Source organism: Tinamus guttatus, unplaced genomic scaffold (genome assembly GCF_059628265.1).
Source record: "Tinamus guttatus ecotype Peru unplaced genomic scaffold, ASM5962826v1 Tinamus_guttatus_pri_ptg000032l, whole genome shotgun sequence".
In the NCBI taxonomy this organism is placed as follows: domain Eukaryota; kingdom Metazoa; phylum Chordata; class Aves; order Tinamiformes; family Tinamidae; genus Tinamus; species Tinamus guttatus.
In genome coordinates this window covers 1,618,047-1,645,449 of record NW_028288566.1, presented here as the reverse complement: position 1 = coordinate 1,645,449, position 27,403 = coordinate 1,618,047, and the positions used below count along the sequence as shown (strand labels likewise).

General features: G+C 44.8%; 2 protein-coding genes across 2 annotated transcripts; both read left to right on the top strand.

The window, feature by feature from the left end:
• The first annotated feature begins 5,417 nt into the window (after positions 1-5,417).
• LOC148596058 (lymphocyte antigen 6E-like) lies at positions 5,418-8,631 on the top strand. Its single transcript, XM_088531078.1, has 3 exons — positions 5,418-5,484; positions 7,459-7,578; positions 8,474-8,631. Exons 1-3 carry the CDS (start codon positions 5,433-5,435, stop codon positions 8,629-8,631), a joined length of 330 nt encoding a protein of 109 aa, XP_088387204.1. The 5' UTR covers positions 5,418-5,432.
• Positions 8,632-19,900: 11,269 nt separating this feature from the next.
• On the top strand, positions 19,901-24,547 carry LOC104580377 (lymphocyte antigen 6E). Its single transcript, XM_010227873.2, has 3 exons — positions 19,901-20,059; positions 23,526-23,645; positions 24,222-24,547. Exons 1-3 carry the CDS (start codon positions 20,008-20,010, stop codon positions 24,428-24,430), a joined length of 381 nt encoding a protein of 126 aa, XP_010226175.1. The 5' UTR covers positions 19,901-20,007; the 3' UTR covers positions 24,431-24,547.
• Positions 24,548-27,403: the final 2,856 nt, after the last annotated feature.

Sequence of the window (27,403 nt, the reverse complement as noted above, 5' to 3'; positions counted from 1 at the left end):
ATATGGCATTGAGGAGTGAGGGCACAGGTTGATAAGAAATGGGGCACAAGTTAGCACTGGAGATCCCATGTCTCCTATTGAGACATCTCCAATGGTCAGTTATAAAAATGCAGACCTGGTCTGACAAAACTGACTTTAGCAATAATTGGAAAAAAAGTATCTGCCCTACAAAAAGGCATCATACACTTTCAGATGTAAGATGGGCTTGCAGACCATGAAGAAAAAGCAAAGGCATAAAACCGTTTTAGCAAACATATAAAAGAAGAAGCCATCATCATTAACATTATTTTCCTCCTGGAGAAGAACTTCAGGTGTCGTGAATGTCCAGAATTTGCTATGACTCCCACCACAAACCCCAGATTGAAACCACCAACCTCAGGACGCAGAGGAGTGGGAAGAGATCAAAATAACATCTGGAAAAAGAGTAGACCCAAAGAAGTGTGAGAGTAATGATTTTAACTCTATTTCTGTATTGAAGTGTTCTTTCTTTCCCTATAATAATTACATCTGGATTAATAATGATTCTCAGATTAGACAGTTAGAGCTTCAGTTATACTAATTATACTAATAATGAATTATTTGCTTTATATCTGTAGTCAAGCATAACCAGAATACAGCATTGCTGCTATATCTATACATATATACATAGAGAATGTTTCCTCTTTGCTTGTAAAACAAGATTTTAAGAACAGGTTGTTGCAGCAGTGCAACGTGTTTCTCCTGTTTTTACTCTTTCTTCTGGTCTCCCTGACCTACTGGTGTCTTGCTGAGCTCAGAGCTGTTGTAATGGAGCTGGTACAGGAGCACTTTGGCCACATTGCTGAAGAGAAATCCACATGGGTGCAAGTTGAATGGGGCTTTCCAATGGCCTGGGACTAACCTAAGGTGCCAGCTGGGCAGACGGGAGGAAACAAAATTGTTCTGGATATGTGTGTAGGGAGAGCCAAGGACCATGGGCATAATTCCATGGAGAGCAGGGAATGGGCTGTGTTGTTTTCTTACGAAGGAAATGGATTTGGGGCATGAACCTCGACTCAGATTGGGCCAGTGGAGCAGAGGAAATGTAGCCACTGGGTTTGGAAGCAGCATTTGTCCTAGGCCTCAGAGAATAGTTGCCCCTTGCTGGGACCGGCATATATCTTTTTTCCCTTTCCTGGTAGGATGGACCTCATGCAGTGTGCAACAGCAAGAGGCCCTGTCCCCTCTCTGATGGCTTCACTTCCTCCTGGACCACTTCCTGCTAAACTTTTGTATCCTCCCTTGTTTCAAAAAGGAGCAGCTGCTATTGGCTTTTTTGATTTTGAAATATTGACCAAGGCATGCTTATGAAGGCAATGTGCAAACTTGCAAATACAGCAGTGTCTGATGGACTCCAGCAAGGCTCTGGTATAGACATAGTCCTGCAACAGCTCTTTTGGGGCGTAGTTCCTGGAGCAAGTAAAAAGGTGATGACCTTCTCTGCAACTTGTGACACCTGGACATCACAGGTAGATCCCACCACTACATTCACGAGTTAAATACAGGTATTATAATCAAGGTATGCCCACCTGGGGTTTAGGCAATATGGGAGGTCCAGAGACACCACCAGATTAAGTAATAGAGGTAATTATGTAAACGGAAACTCGGCATGGCCCTGGGGAACCGTTTTCCTGCCCTGCTTCAAAGAGAAGGACCTGAAGGGCAGGCTCTTGGAAGGATTTCAACACCTTGATGCAAACTGACCTCAGGCTGCCTGTGCTGTGTTATTGAATTCTATCATCTCTCCCCATGGTGAGACCCCCCACTATGAGTACCTGGCCTTCTTCACAGTGTCTGGGAAGAGGGAGCATGTGGGACTTGAAGCTGCAGCAGCCACATACCAAGACTAGGGAGTTCTGGGATGGGGAGAGCTGTGTGTTGGGTGGGTAGTGGTGATAACCTGCCTCAATGTTCTGATGGAGCAGAGGACACAAGCAGGGGGAGTTCTTTGAGCAAGCCTTGCAGGATCAAGCATGAGTAAATCTTCAGGGAGGAGGAGAAAGATGAAAGTCCACTGTTACTGGGCCCAAGGATGAGAGGAGATGGAGCATGCACTCTGCCCAGAAGTGAGTGCTCCATGTACTCAGCTCAATGCACCAAGCTGCATTCACAACCTCGTCTGAAGGGAGAGATGGAGAACAAAAGAGAGATCCTGCAGTTACTTCAGTAGTCTTTACTTAAGGCTGAAAAATCTCTGTTGGCACAATCACTCCTTATACTGAGAAGCAGTTTGTTACTCCCAGGACTACTGTGAAAGGACCTTTTCCTAGACTCTTTGAGAGCCAGGTGCCTCCATCTCCATCTCTGGTCCAGGTCAATGAGGATGCCTCTTCCTTTCTGCAATTCCAGCTCCTGTGTGTAATAGCAAATGGATGGGAAACTGTAATATGTACAGTTTGTCAGGATGCAGAGATAGATGAAAATAATAATGATAATCTGAGATGCCATCCAACAAATTATGAGGACTGGAGATCTTGGCATAGCTCATGCTCTGAGTACAGGAAGTCTGAATGGTTAAAGAACTTAGGGCAGCTTCCTTGTCATCTCTGCTCAGAGTCCCAGCATGATATTCAACACGCACAAAACGGAAACAGTCTTCAGCATCTGTGTGAAGCCCAAAGAGCTGGACAGGGCTGAAAAGCAGAGGTGGACTTGTAACATGGATCCAAGTCTTGCAGCTGGTTCTGCACCATAGCAAAGAAAGAAAGGAAAAAAAAAAAGGAAGATCTTCTACAAGACCAAAACTCAATATTTCTGTTCCTCCTCACAGCTGAGGTTCCACTTGTGGGCCCTTTCCCTAAGCCATTTGGGAGAAGACCCTAATATGATTCTCCCAGGAGATGGGAGATGAGCAGCTCCATAGATAACTTCTATTCATTGACTTCTGGTCTCATTGCATATCTCTTTCATGCCACTCTCCCAGGATGAAACCGCCATCAGTCTCCCACAAGCCTTTGAGCAAATGCAAGCAAAGCATGGGTAGTCTTATATTTCAAGAATGCTCATCAAGACATACCTGAGGAAGGGCTTGTAACTCCCTGACTACCTGACTCAGTGGGCCACCAGCAACCCTCAGAAGCCAAGTGGCCTATTGCTCAATCTTCACATCGTGCTTGCTCACCACACCGCTCATGCCAGTGGATCGGCTGTGGACCACTTCCTACGCCCTTGCAGACCCTCTTCCTGTTGTCAGTGAAGGGAAGATTTGAATCCACAATCTAGGTGATTCCTCTCAAGCTCTCTGATGGAGAGGAGATGCTCTGCCTGTCATTCCTACAGTACTGTGCAGAAGCAATTGAACGAATGGAGACATTTCCATGTAAAACAAACAGGTCACCTATAAGAATGTCTTTTGTTCTCTCAATAATCACATTAAACAGCAAGAATTACTTTTCCTCTTTCCACAACGAAAGACTAAGACTCAAATCTTGTTAAATCAAATTATTTCTTTTTTAGCACAGACCTTTGCCAGGATGCTTCTGCTGTTGCGTGACAGTCCAGTCATGGCTCCCAGATTGATTCCCAGATCCTCCTGAAGAGTCACAGCTGCAGGAGGACACCTTCCAGTGAATCATTCTGTGCAAACCCTATTTCTCAGAATGGATCTAGCTCTTCGGTTGCTGCCTTGTGACATATCATGACATGATTGACACACCTTCTGTGGCATCCACTGTAGCATCTATTGGGCAAGTCATGTGGCTTATAATCTCCACAACCAGAAGACATATGTACACTGGAGAAGAAGGGTGAGTGCTCATGGGTTTATCAGGGCTGACTTCACCTTCCTGTTAATCCTGTCCGTGGCATTTCCAGTCCCAGTGGTTTAAAGCCAGTTCCAGGAACCTCAAAAATATCTGGAAATTAACCTACACATACTCAACAACTCCTCATTTTTTAATTTTTCCTTAGAAGAAAAATAACATATGTTTTGTTATCCCTTTGGACTTCCTCTGCCTATACCTTCACTGTGCATATCTTCACTGATCAATCACATCAATTTCCCTAAATGTCCTTGATGAGTGTGATCTCTGCTTCAGGGACTTCACTTGTCCAAAAGATCTTCTGCCCAGAAACTAATATCGGTTCTTAGTCATTTCTGCCCTCCCCTCACCTGTCCAAGATATCTTTCTCACACGCTCTCCAAGCTTCTCTATCTTCTCCTTCTATAAGGCCATCTCCCAAGCTGAGGGAAGGGCAAATATAGCTGACTCCCTGTTCTCTCTCCTCCAGTCCAAATCTTGGAGGGTGGGTAGGTAAGGGATGAAGAGACTCAGACTGACCAGGAGACTTTACATAAGGGGACTACTCCTGCTTCCTCCCCTCTGCTCTCTGGTGACTGAGCAGGTGGTGACTCATTGATACATCTGCTGATTTCAAACTTCCTGGCAGGTCTTTCCTAGGAAGCAGAAGTGAGACGAGCAGTCAAAGAGAGGCTCCAGAAGATATGATCTCCAGCTCTACCCAAATCGACAACATGCAGGGAAATCATAGATACTCGGAACATTTTATCTAGTTCCTATCTAGCAGAATTTTGAATCTGATGCTTCCTGTAGAACACAGGCAAATTGATTTTTACCATTTGCTCAGATGCAGCAAAAGAAACCTATTGCAAAACTGGAAACAAAACTCCAGTGTCTAGGGTTCCACATTTGAATCTCACAGAATCACAGAAGGGTTGAGGTTGGAAGAGACCCCTGGAGATCATTGAGTCCAAACTCCCTGCTAAAGTAGAGTCACCTAGAGCATGGTGTCCAGGACCCTGGATGGGTTCCCAAAGTCATTGTTCTCTTATTGCAGCTGCTCCCCTCACAGAAAAGGATGCAAAGCATTTAGGATTTTGTAAGTTAGCAGGAGCTTCTACAGTCAAACAGGAAATTGTAAGATATTTCCTGTTTATATTGTTATATTGCCATCCACAGATATACAGATGGATCTGTCTTGAATGTAGATCCTGGAATTATCAGGGTCTAACCCTGGAAAGGCACTTTATAATATCCATGCTGAAGGAGCCATTAAATTTTCGATCATTTTACTTTGAGTAGATATGTTCACTGAAATATCTGTCAAGACACTTGATGATCAGGTTGAAACTAAAGAGCAAAAAAACCCCACTCAGATAACAGTAATACTGCTAGTATGACCATTAACGTATTAAAATCAATAAATGGAAAGAATTGCCTTAGTGCTTTCACTCTTCTCTTGATCCATCAGCCCAGCGTGAAGGTAGCACTGAGGTGACAAAACAACCCACATGCATTCCTTTCCTGTCAAACAACACATGATCACAGCTCATGGACAGCCCACTCTTTCAAAATTGTTGCCTTCATAATCACTTGGTCCAAATGCAGAGACAACATATATTCTGTGCCCAGATGAAGGTGCTTTCCATGGGCTGCTGAGACAGTTGAGAAAAGATGAAGGCGTTCCTCATTTTTCTGCTGACTTTGGTCCTATGTGCGGAGCAAGGTGAGGCGTCATGGGTTTGCTGCTAGACTGGGAATAGTTGCCTGCTTGAGAATTGGGCAGGTATCATAGCTATGGGGAGAAAGGCAAGCGGGAGCACTTGCTGCAGGATAACAGCACTCCTCCTTGGGCTTCCCAAGTGTAGGCTCAGCCTGGATGGGTGAAACGATTTTTATTTTTCTATTTTTTTAAGGGAAATTTCTCTATTTGCACCTGGGTTTATAAAAAAGTGAGAAAGAAAAGAGGAAGTCTCTTGCTGCCTTTCTGTCTTTGCTAAGAGACTTTCTAGTGTGTTTGTCTATGCAGATGAGGTAAGGATGCAGTCCTTTCTAAAGCTCTTATAAATAACTGCTTCAGTCTACAGTAGCCCAGTATGTCAACAAGCCTATGATCTTGGCTCCTGCTGAAGTCTATGACGTCTTTTTCACTAGCATCAGCTGGGCAGGACCAGACCTACAATGTCTGGCCCTGGAGAACACCCATGTACTGCTCATTGGCAAGTGTCCTGGATTTTGACCCACTTGGGAGGATTTGGGAAATGCCCACATGGGGATTTCAGTCCAAGCTGGAGAACGAGAGAGAGGTTGCATGCAGGATATATATTTAAGCAGCCTTCTGCTGGGATACAGAGTGGGATTTATATTTGCGTATTATTTGTATTACAGACTATGTATTATATTTCACAGAGAGACTGCAAATTAAATCAGAGTCCTGCAAAAGTATATGATCTTATATAGCCTCTAGAGACAAACAGATAAGGAGCTAGAAAGAGTAAACACTATGCTTGTTTTATAAAGAATAAGATTTGCCTCCACTTGGAAATTTGCCATATTGGCTCTTGCAGGAGAATAATTGCCTGGAATAGTTATTTATGTCTCATTGTACCCTAAGAATAACTTTCTATTTAGCTTTGTTGACTTTCCAGAATAGCAATCCTGACAAATTTCCAAGTGTTAACAAAGCCTGAGGGACAGCAAGACTGTCTTCACTGCCAAAACCAAGAGCGTGTTAACCTGGATTAAATAACCGTTAGCACTAAAACCAAAACTTTAGACCCCACAAGGCTTAGGAGTGAATTCACACAGACAAGAGTTTAAAACCTTTCTTCTCACCAGTGTTTTAGCCAGACTATGGACATATATTTGAAGGTTCTGCCTTCCCAACCAAAGAAACCAGTCTTGGAGACTAACTTCTCTAGGTTTTGGGTCAGCTATGGAGGCCCATAACAAAGGAAGGTTAATCCTATGTCCTTAGAATACAGGAAGTTTAATCTGCATATGAGGAAGAACTTCTTTCCTGTGAGGGTGACAGAACCCTGGAATAGGCTGCCCAGAGAGGTTGTAGAGTCTCCTTCTCTGGAGATCTTCACAACCTGCCTGGATGCAACTCTGTGCCACATGCTCTAGGTGTTCCTGCTTGAGCACGAGGGATGGACTAGATGATCTCTAGAGGTCCCTTCCAACCTCAACCATTCTGTGATTCTGTGTCCCGATTAACCATATTTGTCTATCAATGAGGCTCTAGTCTATTTTATAGTGTCTCCAGTAGATGCTTTTCTTCATCTGTCCCTATTGACTATAAAGAAAATCTCAGACAACCACACTGTGAGAAAACACCTGTAGCTAGAGAAGGGTGAATTCAGACCTCTGGACACCGTTGCAGACTTCTATAGCAGACCATGCCCTTCCCTACTGCCTACATCACACCAAACCCAGTGCCCTTGGGCCATCATGCTTTATTTCGAGTGCAGGAGGGGCAGAGCTGCAACATCTGCATGTGTATGCACACATGTTCATACCTGTCACATGCTGGATCTAAGAGCCCAGGTGTGTGGAAAGCAGACTGGGTCTTGCAATCTTATCACGTTCAGCCGACCCATGCCTACTACATTCGAAAGGCAATGAGAAAAAAGTATTTTGCCACCTGGAATGGCAATATTTTGACTCCATCTTCCATGTCCCATGTTTCCTCCTGCAGCAAACACCCTGTGGTGCTACACCTGTAAGTGGGAACATAGCAACCGGAAATGTCTGAAGGCCGTGAAGTGTTCAGACAAGGATGAGTACTGTGTGACAAATGTTGCCTCTGTAGGAACTGGTATGTCCTACCAATCTGACAGGGGCTCAGGAATGGGAAGTGGGGGTTTGCATGGATTTTTATGGTGGATTTTTTGTGGGTGAATGGGATAGAGAGTCATGATGGAGGCACGCATTTGGGAGGTGAAACACTTGCTAGCCTGGATTGTCAGCACTGAAGTTTGCAGGGTTTGAAATCCACTTCCCAAACATACATTAAAAGCTTCTGATTCAGCCTTTGCTTTATGCCTGCATGGAAAAGATCGGGAACACAGAGTGATCAGAGAAAGATAAAGAAATCCAGACCTTGGTCAGACAGAAAGAGGAAAAGAATCTGATAGCTGGGATAGATTACATGATCTAGACCAAAATAGAAAGGGATAAAAGTACTTCTTTCTCAGAAAGAAGCTTGGAGCTTTCTATGCAGATATGAACGTTGCTTCAAAGATGCCACAGCATGCCTAAGAAAGCATCTGTATAAGAGGCATCCCAGGAGGTACCAAGTACCTGGCAAAGATACCGAATGGTGAAGCAGGTCACGAGTAATTACTGAAACATGATGGGACTGGGCTGAGTCTCAATGGCCATACTGATCCTCAGGGCTCTAGGAGGGGACAGTGGGGACAGTGAGACCCATCAACCCATTGTCTGAGGGTGACAGAGCACTGGAACAGGCTGCCCAGAGAGGTTGTGGAGTCTCCTTCTCTGGAGATCTTCAAAACCTGCTTGGATGCAGTCCTGTGCCACATGATCTAGGTGACCCTCTGTGTGCAGGGCGCTTGGACTAGATGACCTTTAGAGGTCCCTTCCAACCTTAAGCATTCTATGATTCTATGATTCCCATCTTGTATGAGATCTGGGAGAACATGGCAAACCCTTGGCACTAACCCTGCTCTCTTCCTTCCTCTTTGGGCAAGATTTTTTGACTTTGTGGAAGAGGATCACCAAGAAGTGCTCCATGACCTGCCCCAACCACAACTTCCTTGTAGGCTTGGCCTCCTACACCTCTTCTTGCTGCCAGACTTCCTTATGCAATCTGAGTGCATGCCCAGGACCCAAGCTGGCTCAGCAGTAAGGTGCTGGGAGATCCTGTGCCAGTGTCTTCTTCGACTGCTCAGAGATGGAAGAAAGACACTCCTGAAGGTCTGAAGAGCACTGCCAGATTCCTGCAGGAGGGTACACTGGATGCTCTATGGAGTATATAAAGAACCACAATCAAAACCTCCTGCCCTTGTGTTGCCTTCCAAGCTGCGAGGAAGCAGTTTCTCACTTGCTTTTCATGCTGGAACTCTGCAGCTTGAGCTTTGCAGCTTGTAGGAACTGCCCTGGATCCCAGAGACACAAATACTGCTTCTGTATGCCACACATATCTCCAGAGAGGTTTCTCCCACATCCTTACCTCCTCCCTTAGCTCTACAGTAAGACTGGGTTCTCCTTAGGAGAATGGTAAATTCCCAGAAATTGAGATTCTTTTCCCAGTGACTCTTTTTTGTTGCTGAAGGAATGCATTTTTTCCCCAGGAGATAGGGGAAATCAGTATCCCCAGTATGAGGGTTTGGCTGAAAGACCACCATGAGTCTCGGAAGGAGCCACGAAGCCCATGAGTCTCCATATTGGGGCAGATTTCCAGGCCCCAGGGATGGAGATAACAGTCCCTCTGCGGCAACTTGGAAGGGAGATCACGCAAACTCATGGAGTTGCTGCTGGTGAAGCGAAAAGCCCATCCTGAGTACAAAACACTGACCTTGCTGGGCATCATCCTCATCACTCCTCCCTTATTTCCCTCCTGGGACCACCAGCTGGGGGAAATGACATTCCTCTGTGCTAGATCCCCTTTAGTAGTCAGACAGGTCAACCACATGCTTCCTCCTTCTGGCCCAACCTGTGGTGGTGAAATGTTATGGAAACGATGCCTATCTGCGTACTTCTCTCTGAAGTCATTATCTCCAAATCCATTGTTATTTCTCTCCTCCCCACAACCTCCTCCCCCTTTTTTTTTCTTTCCCTGATCATTTGTCCTTGCTTTCTGAGCCAAGTGATCCTACTCTGGCTTTGCACTGCCCTGTACCTACATCCTGGCAATGTTTCTTCCAAAGAATCACTCATTTATCACTAAAAGCAATCTTAGGGTAACAAAAAGCATTTGCATCTTTTGGGTTCAGCCGGTGAAGCATTTAGGAGAAGAGTATAAATTTAATGAAGGCAAATATTTCACATAGTTTTTTTTCTAGAGGTTGCAGATCAATTAGGGTAAAAGGAAGCTAAAAAGTGAAAGAAGGCAGAGCCAGCCCAAGATTTTTCAGAGTCAGATGTGCTGAATGCCTCTCCCCTCTCCCAAACATCACTTCTGAGAGGAGTTTTGCTTTGGCAAGAGAATGGAAATGTCTCAGCTGGGCAGAGGATGGAGGAGCTTTTATCCCTGACGGATTCCAGAAAGGCTGCCAAACCCATGCATCAGCATGTTGCCGGTGGCAGTGGGACCAGACGTGCTGATGGTGCCTGCTCCCTTTCCCACAGGAATGAGCCCTGGCCAGGTTGCAAGTTACCCAACTGGTATGGCCAGGAGGTACCACAGCAGCAGCCACCCCTTCACCCACAACTTTACCGTCCCTATATTCCCTCTACCCCTCTAGCATTGCTGTGTTGATGCAGCGGGATGGATCTGCAACCTGCAATGTTTGCATCGCTTGTTGCAAGGACAGATGTGGTGCAGGCGAGTGGAGAACTGGGTTGTGCTGCTACGCAGCACTTTGTTTAATGCCAATTGCTAAATGCAGGAGAGCATTGTTTTTTGGAAATGTTTTAAAATTGCACCCCTATCCCCCACCCTCCTGCCCCTAGACTTGCAAGAAAGGGCAAAATGTTTCTTGGCATGACGCTTGGTGTCGCGCGGTGCTTCGAAGCAGGAAAACAAGGGGGACAAAAGGGGCTTTGAGCCATGCGCGGCCCTTCTGCTTTGGGCTTGTGCCCAGGGTTGTTGTGGATGAATGCTCCTTTCTGGAGCACTGTATAATGGGAAACTTCAGAGATGGGGGCTTTCTTTTATTAATGGACTTCTGCTTTCTTTCCAGTGGCCTCTTAGCCCCCTCCTTCCCTCGGTTATGCGATGCTGAGAGGGCCCATCTTCATTCTGAAGAAGCTGCACTGGGAAGAATCACCTCCTTTTACTTCTCCATTAAACTGCAATCTCTTTCAGACACTGTTTGGAAATATAAAATTTTCTCCCTGAAGCAATCAGATTCCCCCTTGATACCCAAAAGCTCCAATTTACTCCTCCTCCAATATTTTTCCTAAAAATGAGTTGTGTTTTTTTTTCCTGTGCACCAGAATTATTCAGCTCTCTGAAAGCCTTGTGAGATCCCAGTTGGATAGACTCTAATAATTAATATTTCATTGCATCAGATTTGCACATCCTGCAGTAGCAGAGACAGAGCTCCCCCACTGCTTGCAGGAAAAGCGTTCTCGAGCTTTTTTTTTTTCCTTCTCTTTAAAATAAAATGGGTTGCTTGGTTTTGGTTTGGGCTTTTCTTGCTGCAGAAAAGCTTTCTGTATACCACAGCTAGTACAATGGGAAATAAATTATCCTGGGCATAGTTAAAGAGGAAAGGATTGCTTCTCTTCTCCAAATGGTCCTGCAGATCAAGGCCAACAAAATGTGGTTCATTTGGCCTTTGTAGGACTCCTGGGGGTGCAAATCTCCTAGGAAAGCTCTGGCAGGGATTGCTGCTCTCCAACATGTCTGAGATGCACGAGGAGAAAGAAAAGGAGGACGTAACACCTAACTCCTGATTTGGACCAGGAATTTGAGCTGATTGGGGCTGCAGAGAAATGGGATACCTTGGACAGAAAGAAGTTGTGTGCTCAATGGAAAAGAGCGAGCTTTTAGTGTCCTTGCAGGATCCTGCACTGAGCTTTGCTGACCTCATTCAGAGGCATGATGGGAAGTGGACAGCTAGGACTTGTCATTTTGGGGATTGCTTTGGGGCATCCCAGGAGCCATGTTGTCCTCCAGGTCAAAGGCACCTGGGTATTAAAAATTTTCTCTTGACATAACGGGATTTTTTTAAATGCTGGGGGTGGCAGCAGATTGGATACCTAAGGGACTATTTCAAGGGGTGTTTGGGGGTTTGGGGGTGTTGTGATGTGGCTCCTCTTGCTCCCGGCTGTAGGACAGTCAGAGTGGCTGCATGCAGCTGCCAACCCCATCCCCAATTATCAGAACTACCAGCTTACAACCTCGAACAGTCAAACCCACACAACAAATCTAGTGCTGCATCAAGTTGGGTGTGCGGGTAAGGCTAGAAAAGTCCTGGCAGGGCAGCTAGAAGCAGCCCAGAGCTGTCAACACTTGCCAAGAGTGAGCAACCATATCCCAGACACAGATCCAGGGGGAACCAGGGACAGACCATGCAGGGGGACAATTGATGCAGAGCAGAGCTATGGCTCAAGGTCTGGAAAAATGTGAGGGCGTTGAATCTGTAAAGCACAAATTAGAGGAGACGTGATCTGTTTTCTACCATTCCAAAAGGCTGAGCCAAATAGGGCTCTTCCTATTCTCTTCCAAAGAGGACAGAGCTAGCTTTTCTATGCCTAAATGAGTTGCTTTGAGTTCCAGCCTCAGTGATTAAAAAAAACAACAAAAAAAAGGTGGTGGCAAAACTGTCTAAAAGGAGATTCTGATACTTCTGAAACCTAATCCTTGTGATTACCAGAAACAAACATGATGGAAGTTGATACCTTCCTGCAAAACTTCCATACCCAGCACTTTTAAAAATATTCTGAATAATGGGGGGGGGGGGGGGGGGGGGGGGGGGGGGGGGGGGGCGGAACAAACCAGGCCAAAACAACAACAAAAAACACCCACACTCTCTCCTGGGAAGTCCTGGACCATTTCCAGTGCAGGAAGCTGGACTTAGCCCACGAGAGGGAGCTGGCGCCTCTATGCAACGCTGGACTCTCCTGCAAACACCATTTGTCTGCATAACCCTGGTGCTCCTGGTGCAATTTCCAGAGATAGCCTACAGCCTTGCAGGGCATGGCAGTGGCTCTGACTAGAGCAGCTCTGGAAGGAGCAGATGTAGCACATGGGCAAGAGCTGTGATCATGATGTTAAACACACTGAGCTTTGCAGGCGCTGGGTAACATCCAATGTCTCTTCCCCTCCCACGCTTCTGGCAGCCAAGAACATGCCTCAGTTTGGTTGCACAGGCAAATTCTTGTTGATCTAACATCAACCATCAGTGCCTCCGTGCTACAGATGAGGGGTATTTCCATCTAAAGCCTAAAGCCAGATAAATTTTCCATTCAGAGTCTGTGACCATGAGATGCTTGGAAGAGGGATGCAGCTCTCCATCCCAAACTCCTCCATGAGTGTCACCCATGGGTGCCTTATAATGAGGCCCTCCTCTTGGCAGCCATCCAAATTGCTGGGTTGACATTGACCTGGTCTTGGGCGGTGTGTAGGGTACCTGTATGTTCCTGGCACCTGTGAGATACCTTGACCTGGAGAGTAAGGACACTATAAAACTGGATGGGGCTGCAACTCCCTGTGTGGTTATGGGTGACTCTGTCCTCCTTTCTGATCCTACTCATTCCTTTTATGCAGTTCTTCCTTAAGCATCTTTCATCCCCTCTAGCACTAAACTTGCTCCATTTTCCTCTTATACCTGACCATGGCAACAAGCCAGGCATTGCAACTTTTGCACAAGCAAATGGTAGCAATTCTCCCTCTTTCTCCCCATTTCTGGGCAGCTAGCCACACTGTTCCTTTGCCCACCATCTGATGTCTTCGACAACTGCATGAAACCAGATAGAGAAAGGTGTCCAGGAAGATCTTTGGAGACCTTTGAGGCAAGGCCTCAAATCCAGCTCTACCACCAGTTCTCTCTGTCTGACCTTGGGAAAGTTGATCAGTGCCTCTGTGATTCATGTGCTTAAGATGGAGATAACAACGCGTGGCTTCTCCTGCTTACCCAGTTGGACTGGGAGCTCTTTGGATCACAGCACTCATTATCTCTGCGATGCTTCACTCAGGTTGTCCAGGGATGTTTTTGTACCAGGAGCAGCAAGGACACGTGCAAAGCTCGTGTTGGTACCTCTGGATTCAGAGCTTGCCTCTTCCCATTCCCTGTGGTGCTATTCTACTGTGACTGCGATGAACACTCACCCTCTCTGCAATGCAATGTGGAAACCTGTCATGCCAAAACCAGAGCTGCCCCCACGTCATTCACTCCCCCAGAAATGCTGTTCTTTGTCTCACTGTGGTGTTGAGGAGCTTCTGTGATTAACTCTGTTAGAAGCTCTGTGTGTAAACAGCACACACACACAAAAAAAGACATCTTATCTCACCTTCCCCACTGTAGCTCAGCTTTTAGAATGGATGATATAGACACAGAAGAGAGGGCAAGGGTGTGGGTATTGCTCATGACATGATTTTCTTCACCATTGCCAGATTTTTTGTCATCAGAGAAACATTTCTTCCAATTAGAGCTATGAGTGGGGCTTGTGCAGCTGTGCTGAACAGGCCCAGGCACCCTTGGGCTTGCTGCATGTTGGATGCAAATGCTGTTGGCAGTACAAAGAGAGGATATATTTCCCTGTCAAGGCAGTATGAACCCAAGCCATGCCATGGCATGGATGCAAAGCTGCCCATGCGCTGGGCTTCCTGGGGAGTTGGGCTCCATTGCATGATGGTATCATGACCTCTATACTGGTCATATGGGTTGTCACTGCTCTCTATATTCTCTGCTTTGGAGCAGGGTCCCCTTCACCTACCAACTTACCCCTGGCATAAAGGCAGAGAGAACTAGGAGTGGATGCAATTGCCAGCACCAGTACAGAGCACATCCTGAGAGCTGAGAGAGGACCTTCTCTGCTCACCACTCAGCTGCATGCCAGCAGTGGGAAGAAGGAAGACTGGCATTTTATCCCCCACCCACAACAGTGAAACCACCCCAGGCTGTCCTGTGTCTACTTTGTCCATACTCACAGTTGCGTGAAGCTCCATCCAGACTAGTAAATAACACAGGAAAGGGTCAAAACTCTCTCAGGACACATTTGCCTCTTCCCCCTGACATTTTTGAAGGATGAGTGTGGGTCAGAGCCCGGTGCTTGGCCCTTCGCAAGGTCCCATGTGTGCAGTCAGCTTGGAGAGAATTGTTCCCACCTCTGCAAGCAGACGGTGGTTTCACCACTGTGTTTACTGCTCCCTGGATCCCCTGTGGGCGACTTGTGGATCACGCTCCTCTCAGCCTCTCAGCGTTGGGCTTTTGCCCCCCAAAAAGTGCTTTGAAAGAAACAAGCAAACAAACAAAAATCCCACAAACTTTTTTTTTTTTTTTTTTTGCTAGTTCTCCTGGGAAAATACCCTTTTGCTGGTTGTGTAAGGACTGCAATCACATTGCCTATACCTTCCTTTTTGTTTTTGTCTCACTGAACACACCCTTTGGGCTGGGATGCTTCCAGCACCCATCTCTTTCACACTCAGTTTCTCCAGCTGCCACAGACTCACTGCTGAGTCCTCTTGAAGGACAGAGATCCTTGCCCTCCTTGTCAGGTGCCATCATGGAGGTTTCAGCTCTGCTATTACCTAAGGTGTGACAAGTTTCTAGACGTAACAACGAAGGCTGGCCCAACCACTTGTTCTAGCCATGCTGCTAGCTGGCTTGACACTTTGCCTAGTTGGGTCAGCAGGAGCGACCCTGGAAAGAAAACAGTGCACCCTTGTCTTCCCACGCTGGTGTCAAGTTTTCTACTTGGTTTAAGCCTCCCTGTAATAAATCAGACCTGGTCCTCCCCCAGAATGCATAGACAAGAGGTTGGCTGCGGAGCCCATCACAGCTTTCAGAGTGAAACTATGTTCTTTGTTGCAGCTGAATTGTTGCTGAATCTAACCCTGGAAATTTCACTATCAAGTTTCAGCAGATCATTCCCAAGGTTGCAATAGCTAGCATTGAAAGCATTAGATTAGTCAAGTCTCCAAAGCAATTTTTTTTTCTGTGTTTGTTTGTTTGCTTTTTTTTAACTGAGAGATTCTGGGAAACATTAATGTTTCCTTGATATCTGAGGGGAGGTTGGGGGTGGAGAGGCAGGTCATGTGGGTAGCTTTTGTAATAAGGAGGTATAGGGCATTTTATTTCTTAAAAAAATCAAAATGAAAATGTTCACTAAGGTTTTCTCGGTGTCCACGTAGATGTCTGCAGAGGCTTTCTCACTGCCAGCCTGTACCACAGCTGGTGTGGTACAGGAGTTTGTCTTACTACTCCTCATTTCACTACACAACTCCAGGATCTTGAACTTTAATTAAAAAAAGAAAAAGAAAACCTACAGAGATCAGAAAGACATTTGTGAAAATAATAGATATTGCCTAGTTTTCTTCCTGGAGATGCTGGCCAAAGTCCTCTCTGGCAAAGCTTTAGAACTGCTTTTCATAAGCATTCCTGTTGGCATGGTTCAGAAATCTACTGCAATCTAACATTTCCAGAGCCCCGCTTGTTAGGACCAGCATGAACATGCAGTAAAGGAGGTGGCCCCGTTTCAGTGCATGTACTTTACTGCTCACATGAAAGAGAATCAGCAGGCCTGAGCCTGGAGTGAGTGGAAATTCCAAGTTTCAGTGAGAAGGGCAGAGTTTGATGTTACAGGCTGAGTTGATTCAGAAATGCACCTTAAATAAACAAGTGAGGGTCATTTTTCCCCACGTGCAGTTGTAGCAGTGGAATCCTCCATGGGGAGAACTATCTCTTCTAAAAGATCCCAAAAGGGCACATGGATTTTCTTGACTGCCTTTTCTTCTTCCTCTCAATCTCCTTTTTCACTGTCCTCTCATTTCAGACCCACAGACCTGTAAGACGTCTCTTCCAGATGCAGGAATACCACCGCTAGATTAATAAATCTTGACCCTGGAGCCATGAACAGTGATTCACACCCACAACTCTAATCTCTTCTCTACAAACATGGTGGTCACATCCAAACTGCTTGCAAGGAGTAGTCCCTTGTCTGGGACAATGCTAGGTGAGGTTCTCCAAAGCTGTGCTGGAGGTCCAACAGCAAGGATGGTGTTGGGACTGCCTTGTGCCCTGTTTGGTGAGCTAGTATGGACAGCTAGGACATCAGTGAGCATATGAATCAAGATGCTTGATCCCATGCATGATGGTACTGTTTGATGTCTCCCCAGGAGCCTACAAGATGATGGGACCGAACTATCTCTTAGGACATAGGAGGATAAGAAAATGTGATAAAATGGTTTTGTACCCCCCAAAACCAGCCAGTATCTTCACACATTGAGAATCCTGGTGGCAAGGCTCCTGGTGTCTATCATGTCAAATGCACCTGGGCTACGCTTGTCCTACCTAGCCAGAGGTTTGGGACCTGTTGTTCTCTGTCAGCAAGTCAAGGCAATGAGCTCTATTCCACAGCTTGGAGCTTGTCCTGAGCCAAAGCCAAAACAGCACAGGCAGGTCATTCTTTTTCCCTTGGGTAGAAGGAGGTATTGCCTCCTGCAATCTTCCCCCCTCCCATCGTTCACCTAACCCCACCTTTGCATGGCCAGATGAAGCAACTTGGCCCTACCTGGCCTGTCAAGGAGGGAGGAGAGTACAGGAGCAGACCAGACCAGTGCAACCCCGGGGCTGGGATGGACTGCCTGCCCTCCTGACTCAGGAGTACCAAAAGCATGTCCCATGTTGATTGCTTCCCACCTTCTCCTATGCCCTTCCCTTTCCCTGGCTGCCCTTTGCAATCCTTCACTAAAACAGAGAGCTTTCTTCCAGAACAGTGAAGAAAAGTTGCTTGAGAGCATGATTGGAACTGCACTCCAAGGAGATTAAAAAAAAAAAAAAAAAAAAGAGGAAAAGGGATTTGGGGGGTTAATACTAAAAAGTATCTTGGCCCAGCAGTCTGTTTCATGTAAACGCCCCTTCTCAGCTTGAAAACACACTGTGTCTGGCTCATTACACAAAAGGGACAGGCCTTGCACAATGTGCTCCCAAGGTCTGGCACAAACACATGCTGATGGCTGCCAAGCTCAAAGTGGGTTAAGGTTTCTTCCTTAAAGCTCCATACCGCTGTCAACTACTTAACTTGCTCTGCATCAAGGTCTGCTGGACACCCACCCAGCCCCACTTCTGCAGCAACTTAGCCCTTCTGAGGTCCCCTTTCTCTTTTCCTGTCCCTGAAAAAGGAGTTCTGACACCTCTGTGCTCTAAGTCTCCTGACACCACCTCCTTCCCCGTCTCTGACAGTTGCCTTCACCGTCCCTTTTCTTACAGACCCCTTCTCTTGCCTGAAAAACCACTCCTTGCTTCAAGAGATGCCCATCCCTCTGCCTACCACGACGGTCCTGGTTGGAGCCTTGAGCTCTGTTGGTGACCTCAGACATGACTACAATAGCAACAGGGCACAAGAACAGCATCTTTTGGGGTCCTGGCCAGACCCTGGCTTGTGTCCCAAAGCCTCTGCAAACTTATCCTTCACCAGTATAGGGTTAGGTGCCAGGTGATGCCCTGCTGCTTTCCTTGTTCGGGTCCCACCAAAGACCCTGGAATCTGACTGAAGTGGCTGGTTAAACTGGGATTTGCAGAATTGTTGTTCAGCAAACGCTTCCCAAACCTCGATGGTCTGTGGCAAGATTCTGAACAATTGTCCACACCTCGCAACATACTGCAATTTGCACAGTAATAAGTGATGCCATCATAGTGGAAATGGTGAAGCACCCATCCTTTTCTCCCCTCCCTTCTTAATTCTTCATATATTTCCCCCGCCTCAGGCTTTGGCTGTTTGTTTTGATTTACTTTGTTTTGTCCCATTATTTCTCAACTATGTCCTCCCTTTCCACTTCTGGGTGAAATATTAATATTGTTTATTATTATTAACCTTCCCTCACTCTAATTTATTTAAATGCTTTCTCACATTTCTACTTCCTACTGCCCATTTCTCACTTGCACATTTTCTATTCGGCAGTGCTTCGCTTTAGCAGTGTCATTTATTTACTGTTCATTTCTTTGTTTTAGTTTCAAATCCTTTATTTTTTCTTGTTTTGGGCTGTGTTTGAGCATTTTTCTTTTCTCCCTATCGAAGAGCTACATTTTTCAGCTCTATTGCTTCCCAGATAAGCTGAATCCAGCAATAATTCAGTTTCGTTTCTGCATTCTTGGTGTGGACGGCTGGGAAATAAGTTTTGTTTTCCTGACCCCTCTCCCTCACCTCACATAGCTGACTGGAGGCTGGACATTATATGTAAAATAAACATGTGGGCTTGCACAACTCTTTCCCTCCGTGCTCTGGCAATCCTATTTTCTTCCTGATATTGTCCATTCATATATTTAAATAATGCTTTGTTTGGATATGGCTTTTTTGCAGATTATTTCCTAAGTGTAACTGCTGCATTAGCTGCCAGGTGGATCTCCTATATCCTTGGTAGTAGATAAGGTGACTGAAGATTCATGCTTAAGGTCAGGACAGATTTAGAGAGCAGAGAGGAAGACTTTGAACTCCGGATGCTCATCCCCTTTAGGTGCTCTGTGAATGGACACAAACTTTTTGTTTGTTCCCTGTTTAACTCCTGTAGCCTTTTATTTATTTATTTATTTTTCATGCATTTTCTATCTCTGCTGCATCCTGGGTGATTTGTCAGGAGGGGAAGAAGTAGTTCTGGGAGCAGAAGGAGGGAGCCCAGAAGGGCTGGAAAGATCATCAGAGACCAGAAAAACCTGTCAGAGTTTAAAGCCAGGCCACAGATAGCAATAAATGTTGCTTGAAAACTCCAGGTGCTTCTGGATGACAGAGAAGTAAACAAAAGCATTGGACCCCATCCTTATCTAGCCCATGAGAGCCTCTGAGAGCCCAGGTACAAAAAAAGCTCTTTGCAGGAGTAGTCCAAGCTGCTTTCCTGTCTAAAGTGTTTTTCTTGGTACAAGCAAGGAAAATCAGGATGATTTTGGACAAACCATCAAAAATCTTATCTTTTGTCTTCTTTGCCATTCGCACTTCATCTTTCACAGCTATAAAGCTATTATATTATGACAGAGAGAAAGGGGAGGGAATGCTTGGTGATTCCTAGTATCTTACAGTCTTGGAGCCACCCTGTTTTGGCACACCTTCCTTTGCTTTGCTCCAAGTTTCACAGTCCAGCCCTATGGATTTTGAGGGGACTCCCTTGTCTGAGTCACACAGATTCTTGCCCACATTAGCAATGAAGAGGCAGACAGTGGGAGTAGGTCTTGGAAAAACAAATGGCTCTAAATGGGAAGCAGAAAAAAATTGCTACCTGAAGCCTCTTAATAGGTTAGTTCCTATGCAGCAACACCCAGCAACCAATCCTGTGTTATATCCCGTCACTCCCCAAACCTTAATTTGTCATAATCAAAAGAAGCCAATGCGAATGTAGTCCCAGTATAAAACCTAACCATGGTGCAACATCCCACACTGTGCAGGCTCTGAGGGCACAACAACCATGAGGGCTTTTCTGATTGCGCTGCTGACCGCGGTCCTGTGTGTTGAGCAAGGTAAGGAGCCCAGCAGGCTGAGGGAGCCTAGACCAAGGGGATGAAAACCAGGAGAAGAGTTAGCCAGAACACAATGTCATTTGACAGCTTTTGCTGCGGTCCTCCTATGCAATTTTCCTTTGGCATCACTTGCTTCAAACATTTTTAAATGTTGCTGAACCTTAGCTTCTAGATAAGTATAAGAGGAGCTCATAGCCCGGAGAAGATGAGCTCACTGTTCTGCTTTCTTTGGCACTCTGGAATACCGAGCTTTAAACACTCACATTTGAACTGAGAAATGCTAAGAGTCAGACATTTTTTTGTCTTTCATTTTCCTTCTTTTCCTGAATGAAACTGCTGTTACAGTGGATAAAAATAATAGGACTAGTGTTGAGACCTCATCTTCTCTAAGTGTTTCGCTCCATATCCCACAACAGCATTACAATTAGGAAATTAACTTGCTGGCAGATATTTGACAGACTAAAAGACCTTTGCTCATAGTTCTGAAGAGTTTTTTTAAATGTTTTGGAATGAGTGTGTTCGTAATGTGTTGTGCCTGGCCACAATCCCTTGAGAACTATCATAAAGAAGTTGGAAGAAAGTGCAGAATAATCTGCATGGCATCCTAACATTGGTAGACCAGCAGCTGTGCTAGGACAGGAAAAAAAAAAAGTATTTTTAATACAGAACCAATCAACACAAACTACTGGAAAATACTAAGGGAGTCTGGAGATGAGGGCAGGCAATGCAGCTCTGTAGTAGGGAAGGACATAGATTTTTCCCTAGCTGTTTTACTGCAGAGCACTATGAGACATGTTGTATGATTTATGTGCCTGATGATGACTTGATCCTTGCTATTACATATTGCTCACTTTTGAAACCAGCCATGCGTGGGGTCAGAAGTGCTGGAGAGCAGGAGGCAGGCATGCAAGCATGCCCGAGCAGTGCATCCCGCTCAGACTTTCCCAAAAGGAGGAGCAGATACAACTAGATAAACTGCTGATAAGACAAGTGGAAATGTCCTCACGTTGTGCCAGGGGAGGTTCAGATTAGATTTTAGGAAAAATATCTACATGAAAAGAGTGCTCAAGAGTGCACTGCCCAGGGAAGTGGTGGAGTCACCATCCCTGGCAATGTTGAAGAAACATGTAGATGAGGCCCTTCAGGGGACATGGTTTAGCAGGCATGGTGGTGATGCATTTATGGTTGGACTTGGTGATCTTAAAGATCTCTTCCCACCATAATGATTCTATGATTTTATGAAAATACCCTGTCGAGAAGGAGAAACTAAGGGTATCTTCCTCACGGAAGCCATGAGACAGAGAAGAAGCCCTGAGCTGAACTGGAGAAGTTCACTTTAGTCACAAGCCCAGGTAGCTAGTCATTGCAGCAAGTGGATCTGCAGCAATCTGGGATCCAGGAGCTTTCAAAAGACTGAGCTGGACAGTCATTACCATGCACCGTTTTGTGGTGGAAGTGACTGGGTTGGTCACAGTGATATCTTCTGACTGATGAATTTTGGATAGTCACCAAAAATCTGATGAATAAAGCCACGTTCTCCTCCAGCCAACCATGACAGGTATCATGGAACCGGGCAGGGAGAAAGGGAAAGAGATGGGAGGGAGGGATGCCTTATAGGACATGGCTGGTGTTGAGGAGTCCATTTAGATATTTCTCAAAGGGTTCTCTTATTCCTTCTGCAGTCCTGAAAGCTCTGCTCAAGGGCAGGCAGTGCTTCTCAGAGCAACTCTTTTTTTTTTTCTTGAAAATAATGATAATAACAAAACTTTCAAATATGTGGAGATTTTTAAAAAAGACTGAAAGAAAATCGGTGTGCATGCACAATCCATCTGAAGAGTGAGTCTATACTGAGAAATTAAAAATGTAAATCTAAAAAAGAAATTCAATTTTTCTCAAAGCCAAAAACCTAAATGAAAAACTTAATGCTATAGAAATTTTTCCAGAAAGTCTGGCAAAGAAGCAGCACAAGTCGCTTTCCAAGTGGTGAGCACCCCAAGGGGATAGCCACTAAGCGTGTTATCTTTAAATCCTGAAGCTGGTAATCTAGGCATGACTTTACTACAGCAGGCTGAGTTTCTGCTCCACCTAGAATCCATCAATAGTTTTGCGTGAATGTTTGCAATCCTAAAGAGTGTTGCAAGACTGTTTGTGCCAGTAGGGCTATTTCTGGCTGCAATTGCAAAATTAGAGCTCATGTAGGGTGGGGGCCAGATGCAGGCAAGGGCTTTGCAACAGCAGTAATGGTTTGAGCTGTATTGCTTCCTGATTAGGAGGATTTTTCTTTGCATCAATCATCAGCAGAGAACACTTCAGAGAATTTCAGTTGCTTTTGTGCATGTGCTGGGGGTCTTGGCCCTAGCTGTAGCAGGAAGTTTTGTCAGATTTGGTGTAAAAACAGATCCATGAGGGCTACTGGGGCTGTAACAGGCAGTGAAGCAGTGCACTGGGATTGCTCTGGCATATTGTGTCAAAGGGCAGCTGCCCACAGCTCGGAGACCTCCAGAGAGAGGTGAAAGGCATAGATCACATAGTTGCTGGAGGAGCAGTAAGGGCTAATAGTAATTAAAGGGAAGTTAAAATAGGAAACATCAAGAATGACTATCTGCTATTATGAAAAACATCTGCACTTATAATGCCTGATATGAGCAAAAAAGCATATGAGCAGGCTCCAGAGCAAGACGGTCTCTTGCACAGCAAGGTGCTGGCATACAGAGCAGGCTCCAGACCCATGCTCTGGTCACCTAAGCACCACACAGAGAAGAGAAGCAGCCTCCTCTGCTACCAGGTTATCTTTCAGGGTAGTCTAAGATAACTTTTTAATTTTCTTTTAAAACTGGTTCTGGAATTGTGTTTTTTTTTTTTTTTTCCAGGCACTGGTAGAAATAATCTTCCTATTGTCCAGAGCAACTTTTCCCAAGGAACTCCCCTTTATGTGACTCTATACTCAGTAATTTACCTCAGTGGGGTAAATAGGATTTAATTAATTCATGTCTGTGCAGTCTTTGCAGATCCACTCTGACATGAAAATACTAAAAATCTAAGCTCTCACAAGAGGAGAGTTAATCTTCTCCTTTCCAAAGCAATACTAAACCTGGCCAGGCAGGTAGCAGGTTCTGCTTTTGCAGAATCAGTGTCAGCAGCGCCAGTGTGGTCCAGACAGAGATGGAGCTCGGTATATAGGAAAGGTTGCCTGAGAGGGCTACCCAGGCTGAAAAAATGTGTTTTGGTATTTAATCACCCAAAATCTCAGGTAGAGAAAAAATTATCTGTTTTGTTCTGTTTGCTTTTTTGTTTGCCTTCTCAGCCTCATATTCAAGAAACAGTCTTTTATTTGACTTTTTATGAAAATGTATTTTAAAATATTTTTCACCTTGTATTATCCAAAACGGGACATAGTATTTGACACTTTCTTCGTGGGAAAGCATTACTGGAAGCGATTAACATGTGTCATATGCGTTCTTTCCAGGTTCTTCACTTTTTTGCTATATATGTGAAAATGAGCATTCCAACTGGAATTGTCTTAAAACATACAAGTGTGATGAGCAGGATAAATTCTGTATAACAACATACAGCTCTGCTGGATTAGGTGAGTAGCAATGTTACATCTTTCTTTTTCAATTTCATAGACCATAGTTTTTTTAGGAGTACTAACTGGTGTCTTTGGAGAGGATTAATGGTCTCTCAGGGCTAAGGATTGCCACACATGGAGCTGCTTGTACCTCCGTGGTGGTCTGCCATGTGAGGGAACCTTTCTTACCACCTCGTCACATGACTTGCTGCAGTAGACGGATTTCCACGAGCGAGATACTGTTGCTTAGTCTCAGAGGGCACAATCTGTGACACAGGAAAGAAAGGATCTTCAAGGCCATATGAGTGCGATTCTGGAAACCAAGGATGCATCAACAGTGAAATCTTGCTGTCCTACTTAGTGCAAAGTGCAGGTTACTTGCAATTCCTTCAGCTAGCACTTTCTGGCGGCCCACATTTGATCCACATCATGTGTACATTTACCTGGATCTCGTCAGATCTGTTGATCCCTGTCAATGCTTCACTGATTGCAAATTAAGTGTTGTCAAATATACATATGCCTGTTGCCCTGTGGTCCTGACTTGCAGGGGAATCTTAAATTGTAGCTCTCCTTTCTCACCCTTTCTCCATGCAGGTAAGGATGCAGGATATCGCATCACCAAGAAATGCTCAGCAGAATGCCCTGAGACAAACCTGAACTTCGGAGTGGCGGCCATCTCCACCAAGTGCTGTGGAACCTCTCTGTGCAACTTCAGTGGAGCCAACAGTGTGAAGATCAGCTACGTCGTGATGCTCTTGGCAACAGTGGCCAGTTTCATCTGTGCCATCAGGGCAGGCTTGTGATCAGGGTAGGGTGGGGGGAGAGGACTTGATATCCTGAGAACCTCAGTGGTCTTCCCCAGTTGAGAAACCAACCTCTTCTGTGTCAAATATTTCCATTTGGGTTAGTGCTACCCTATTTTTTTTCCAAGCAATTGTTTCAGATCCCATCCACAGAACAGCACAGCAGCACGGCTTCTATTTTTCTTCCCCTGTAGCATTCGTTGTTTTGTATTAATTTTTCCTGGGGAAAGCTCTTTTGATAGCATGTGCGTGACAACAGTCAGATAAAATAAAGATTTATGTTATTCTAGTGTGTGTTTGTTCCATCCCACTAAGCTTACGCTGGGAAGAACAGCCCTGCCTGAAAGGGCTGCAGCTTGAGTCCCTACTTCATAATTAAAATTCTCTTCTTATTAGCATCTCAGAGTCTTCCCCTAGCTGCATTTTTCCATTGACCCAGTTGCATCCAGCAGCTCAAGACAGATACTTTTTAAAGCCAGATGTTAAGCCTGATCACTTGGGGCTAATGAAAGAAGGTGTCAATCTGGAAAGGTCAAGAGGTTTGTGCTGTTCCCAGTACAATTTGATACTTGCAGCAGTGGAAGAAGTTTGCTGGGAGTAAAACCACAGCCCTGGATGAAGGCTGTGTAGATAGGATTATGTTTAAATAACCTGCAAAGATCTAATTCCCAGGCAAGGAAGGTAGCCTGGCATTTACTGAAAACATACATAAGCTGGCTGAAGAATGTGATGCCATTTCTGCTATGATGAGTCCAAAAGAAACTTGGCCTTTTGTACTTCATGTTATCCAGTTTTCCCACCACTTTTCCTACATATTGATCACTGTCATTTCTGAAGTGCTTTTCAGAGCTTTTGGCCAGCTGATAAATCTGTCCTAGTAAAAGCAATACTTGAATTAAGCAACACAGATATTTTTTAAGCTTTTATTTCATGAAAAAATACATGTTCTCATCAAAATAATAAAAAAAACTGTTCAGCTTTTCCATGTGGCATTTTCTACCAGGTTTAGAAAAACAGGAGGAAAACACTCTTTGTCCTTCTCCACTAAGCAAATGCATCCAGGGAAATAAGTCTTTCCATTTCCCCCTCTCCTGCAAAGTTAAACATCTTGTTCCTCCTTCCTTAATCTTCTCCTTGAAGTTCATAACTGCCCAGTACTTGTAAACTGCGATATTATATTTTCCTTGGCCTCGGTCCCTCTAGTCCTTTCTGCCCACCCTGTACTCTTTTCAATTCATCTCACCTGGCAGGGATGAGAAGCAAAGATCACATTAACATTAGGGAGGCACATGGGACAAGTTGGGATGGTGAAGGACCATCTAATAGAAAATCCCAATGGTTTGAAAACCTCCAATAACTCCTTTAGAACTACAGCACTGCAATCTCAAAATCTCAGCAGTTTGTGAGAGACAAAAGATATTTTAGTTTTCACTTGGATGAGGCCGCAAAAAAGGTAAGTAAAAGAAAAAAAAAGTGCCTGACTGAGTTGCTATTTCTGTACCTGATAATGGATGCCGTTGGCTGAAATAAATCTGAATGTGGGCTGCCTCTGCAGAGCAATGTACGGGCTGCAGAATGGTACTGCCTTGTGACTGGATCCCCCTTTTCTGCTATTACCTCGAGTAGTCAGCAATAAAAAGTTGATTTATAACAAGGACCCACAAAATCTACACTGGAGGAAATGAAATATTTGATGAGGAAGAGAGGTTTGCATTTTTTTTGGCACGGAGGGTGACAGGTTCTGCTTTCATCATACAGAGGCATAATGGCTAAACTGTCCCTCCTTTGAGCTTCCTTGCTTAATTGCTATCTCTGCTCCATCTGAATTTCATGCTCCCATGTTGAGAAAGCAGAGATTTGCGTACCTTAGTCACACAAGTCTCTATATTGGCAATATTTATATGTCCAATTTAAGGGTGATGGAAAGAGTTACACCACCCAAAGTCCTAGGCATGACTTCTAAATTAGATAATGACCATAGGTGGATAATGGCTAGAATCCCAAATATTTAATTAGAGCACGGGATTGAGAGGGAGAAATAAGCCAGATGGAGAGCAACATGGGGCAGAGCTGCTGGCAAAGACCTGGGGCATGCAGGTTGCTCTGACAGTCTGGAGTGCCATGGGAAAGAGATCCTGTGGGGTCATTCCTGGAACTGCACCTCTCTTCCTGCGATGCGATGGCAGAAAGAGGGAGGAACAAGCAAGAATGAGTAAAAGAAGATGAGAACAGTTCTGATTGTATACAGGAGAGAGGAAGAAATGTGATATTAAAAGAAAAAAGAACAAAAGAGCACTGTAAGGAAATCCAGCTGACTACTCCTTTCTGGTATTTCATATAATTTTTGCTTCCTGTACATATACATGTATATATATATACACACATATATTTTCTTTTTTTCTGAAAAGCTGGTAAGTTGACTGCCTTGGTTGAGCACTCCCTCATTCTCTATGCTTTAACTGCCTTTTTTTTTCCTCCCTGACATTTATTTTTTAAAGACCTTCTATTTTTGAAAAAAAAAAAGGAAAAAAAAGTAATCATACCTTGTTCAATGTGCTGGGAATGAGTTTTCTCTTTCTTTTTTAGTTTAAGTGGTCATTTTCATTGCCCAGTGGAATTTATTTTCCAATAAGATAACATTTTCCCTCCTATAAAATATCATTTTTTGAAGAGAATGATTTAGGATTTTGAGCTGTAGTTTCAGAAAAGACCTAAAAAAAAATTATAGCTGCTCCTCGATGAAATGCAGTGGAAGGAGAGATTGCTGTCCTGATCTAGCTGCATTCACAACCCTGGGAGATGTTTTGGAGTAAGTTTCAATCACAGTTTCAAATTTAAATTCGAGCTATTTCCATATGCATCAAAACATTGTGCAAGGACAAAATTCTCAAGACACAGCCTGACCTGAAACTTAAGCTGGTCTGGGAAGGGAAGACTCTTCTCATGTGGATGCAGCATTTTGTATCTCTTCCA

Excerpts from the sequence above, each read along its gene's own strand:
- LOC104580377 (XM_010227873.2), top strand. The coding sequence starts at position 20,008 with ATGAGGGCTTTTCTGATTGCGCTGCTGACCGCGGTCCTGTGTGTTGAG. Across the intron at positions 20,060-23,525 it reads GGTCCTGTGTGTTGAGCAAG|GTTCTTCACTTTTTTGCTAT; the intron begins GTAAGGAGCCCA and ends CGTTCTTTCCAG. Across the intron at positions 23,646-24,221 it reads ATACAGCTCTGCTGGATTAG|GTAAGGATGCAGGATATCGC; the intron begins GTGAGTAGCAAT and ends TTCTCCATGCAG.
- LOC148596058 (XM_088531078.1), top strand. The coding sequence starts at position 5,433 with ATGAAGGCGTTCCTCATTTTTCTGCTGACTTTGGTCCTATGTGCGGAG. Across the intron at positions 5,485-7,458 it reads GGTCCTATGTGCGGAGCAAG|CAAACACCCTGTGGTGCTAC; the intron begins GTGAGGCGTCAT and ends TTCCTCCTGCAG. Across the intron at positions 7,579-8,473 it reads TGTTGCCTCTGTAGGAACTG|ATTTTTTGACTTTGTGGAAG; the intron begins GTATGTCCTACC and ends TCTTTGGGCAAG.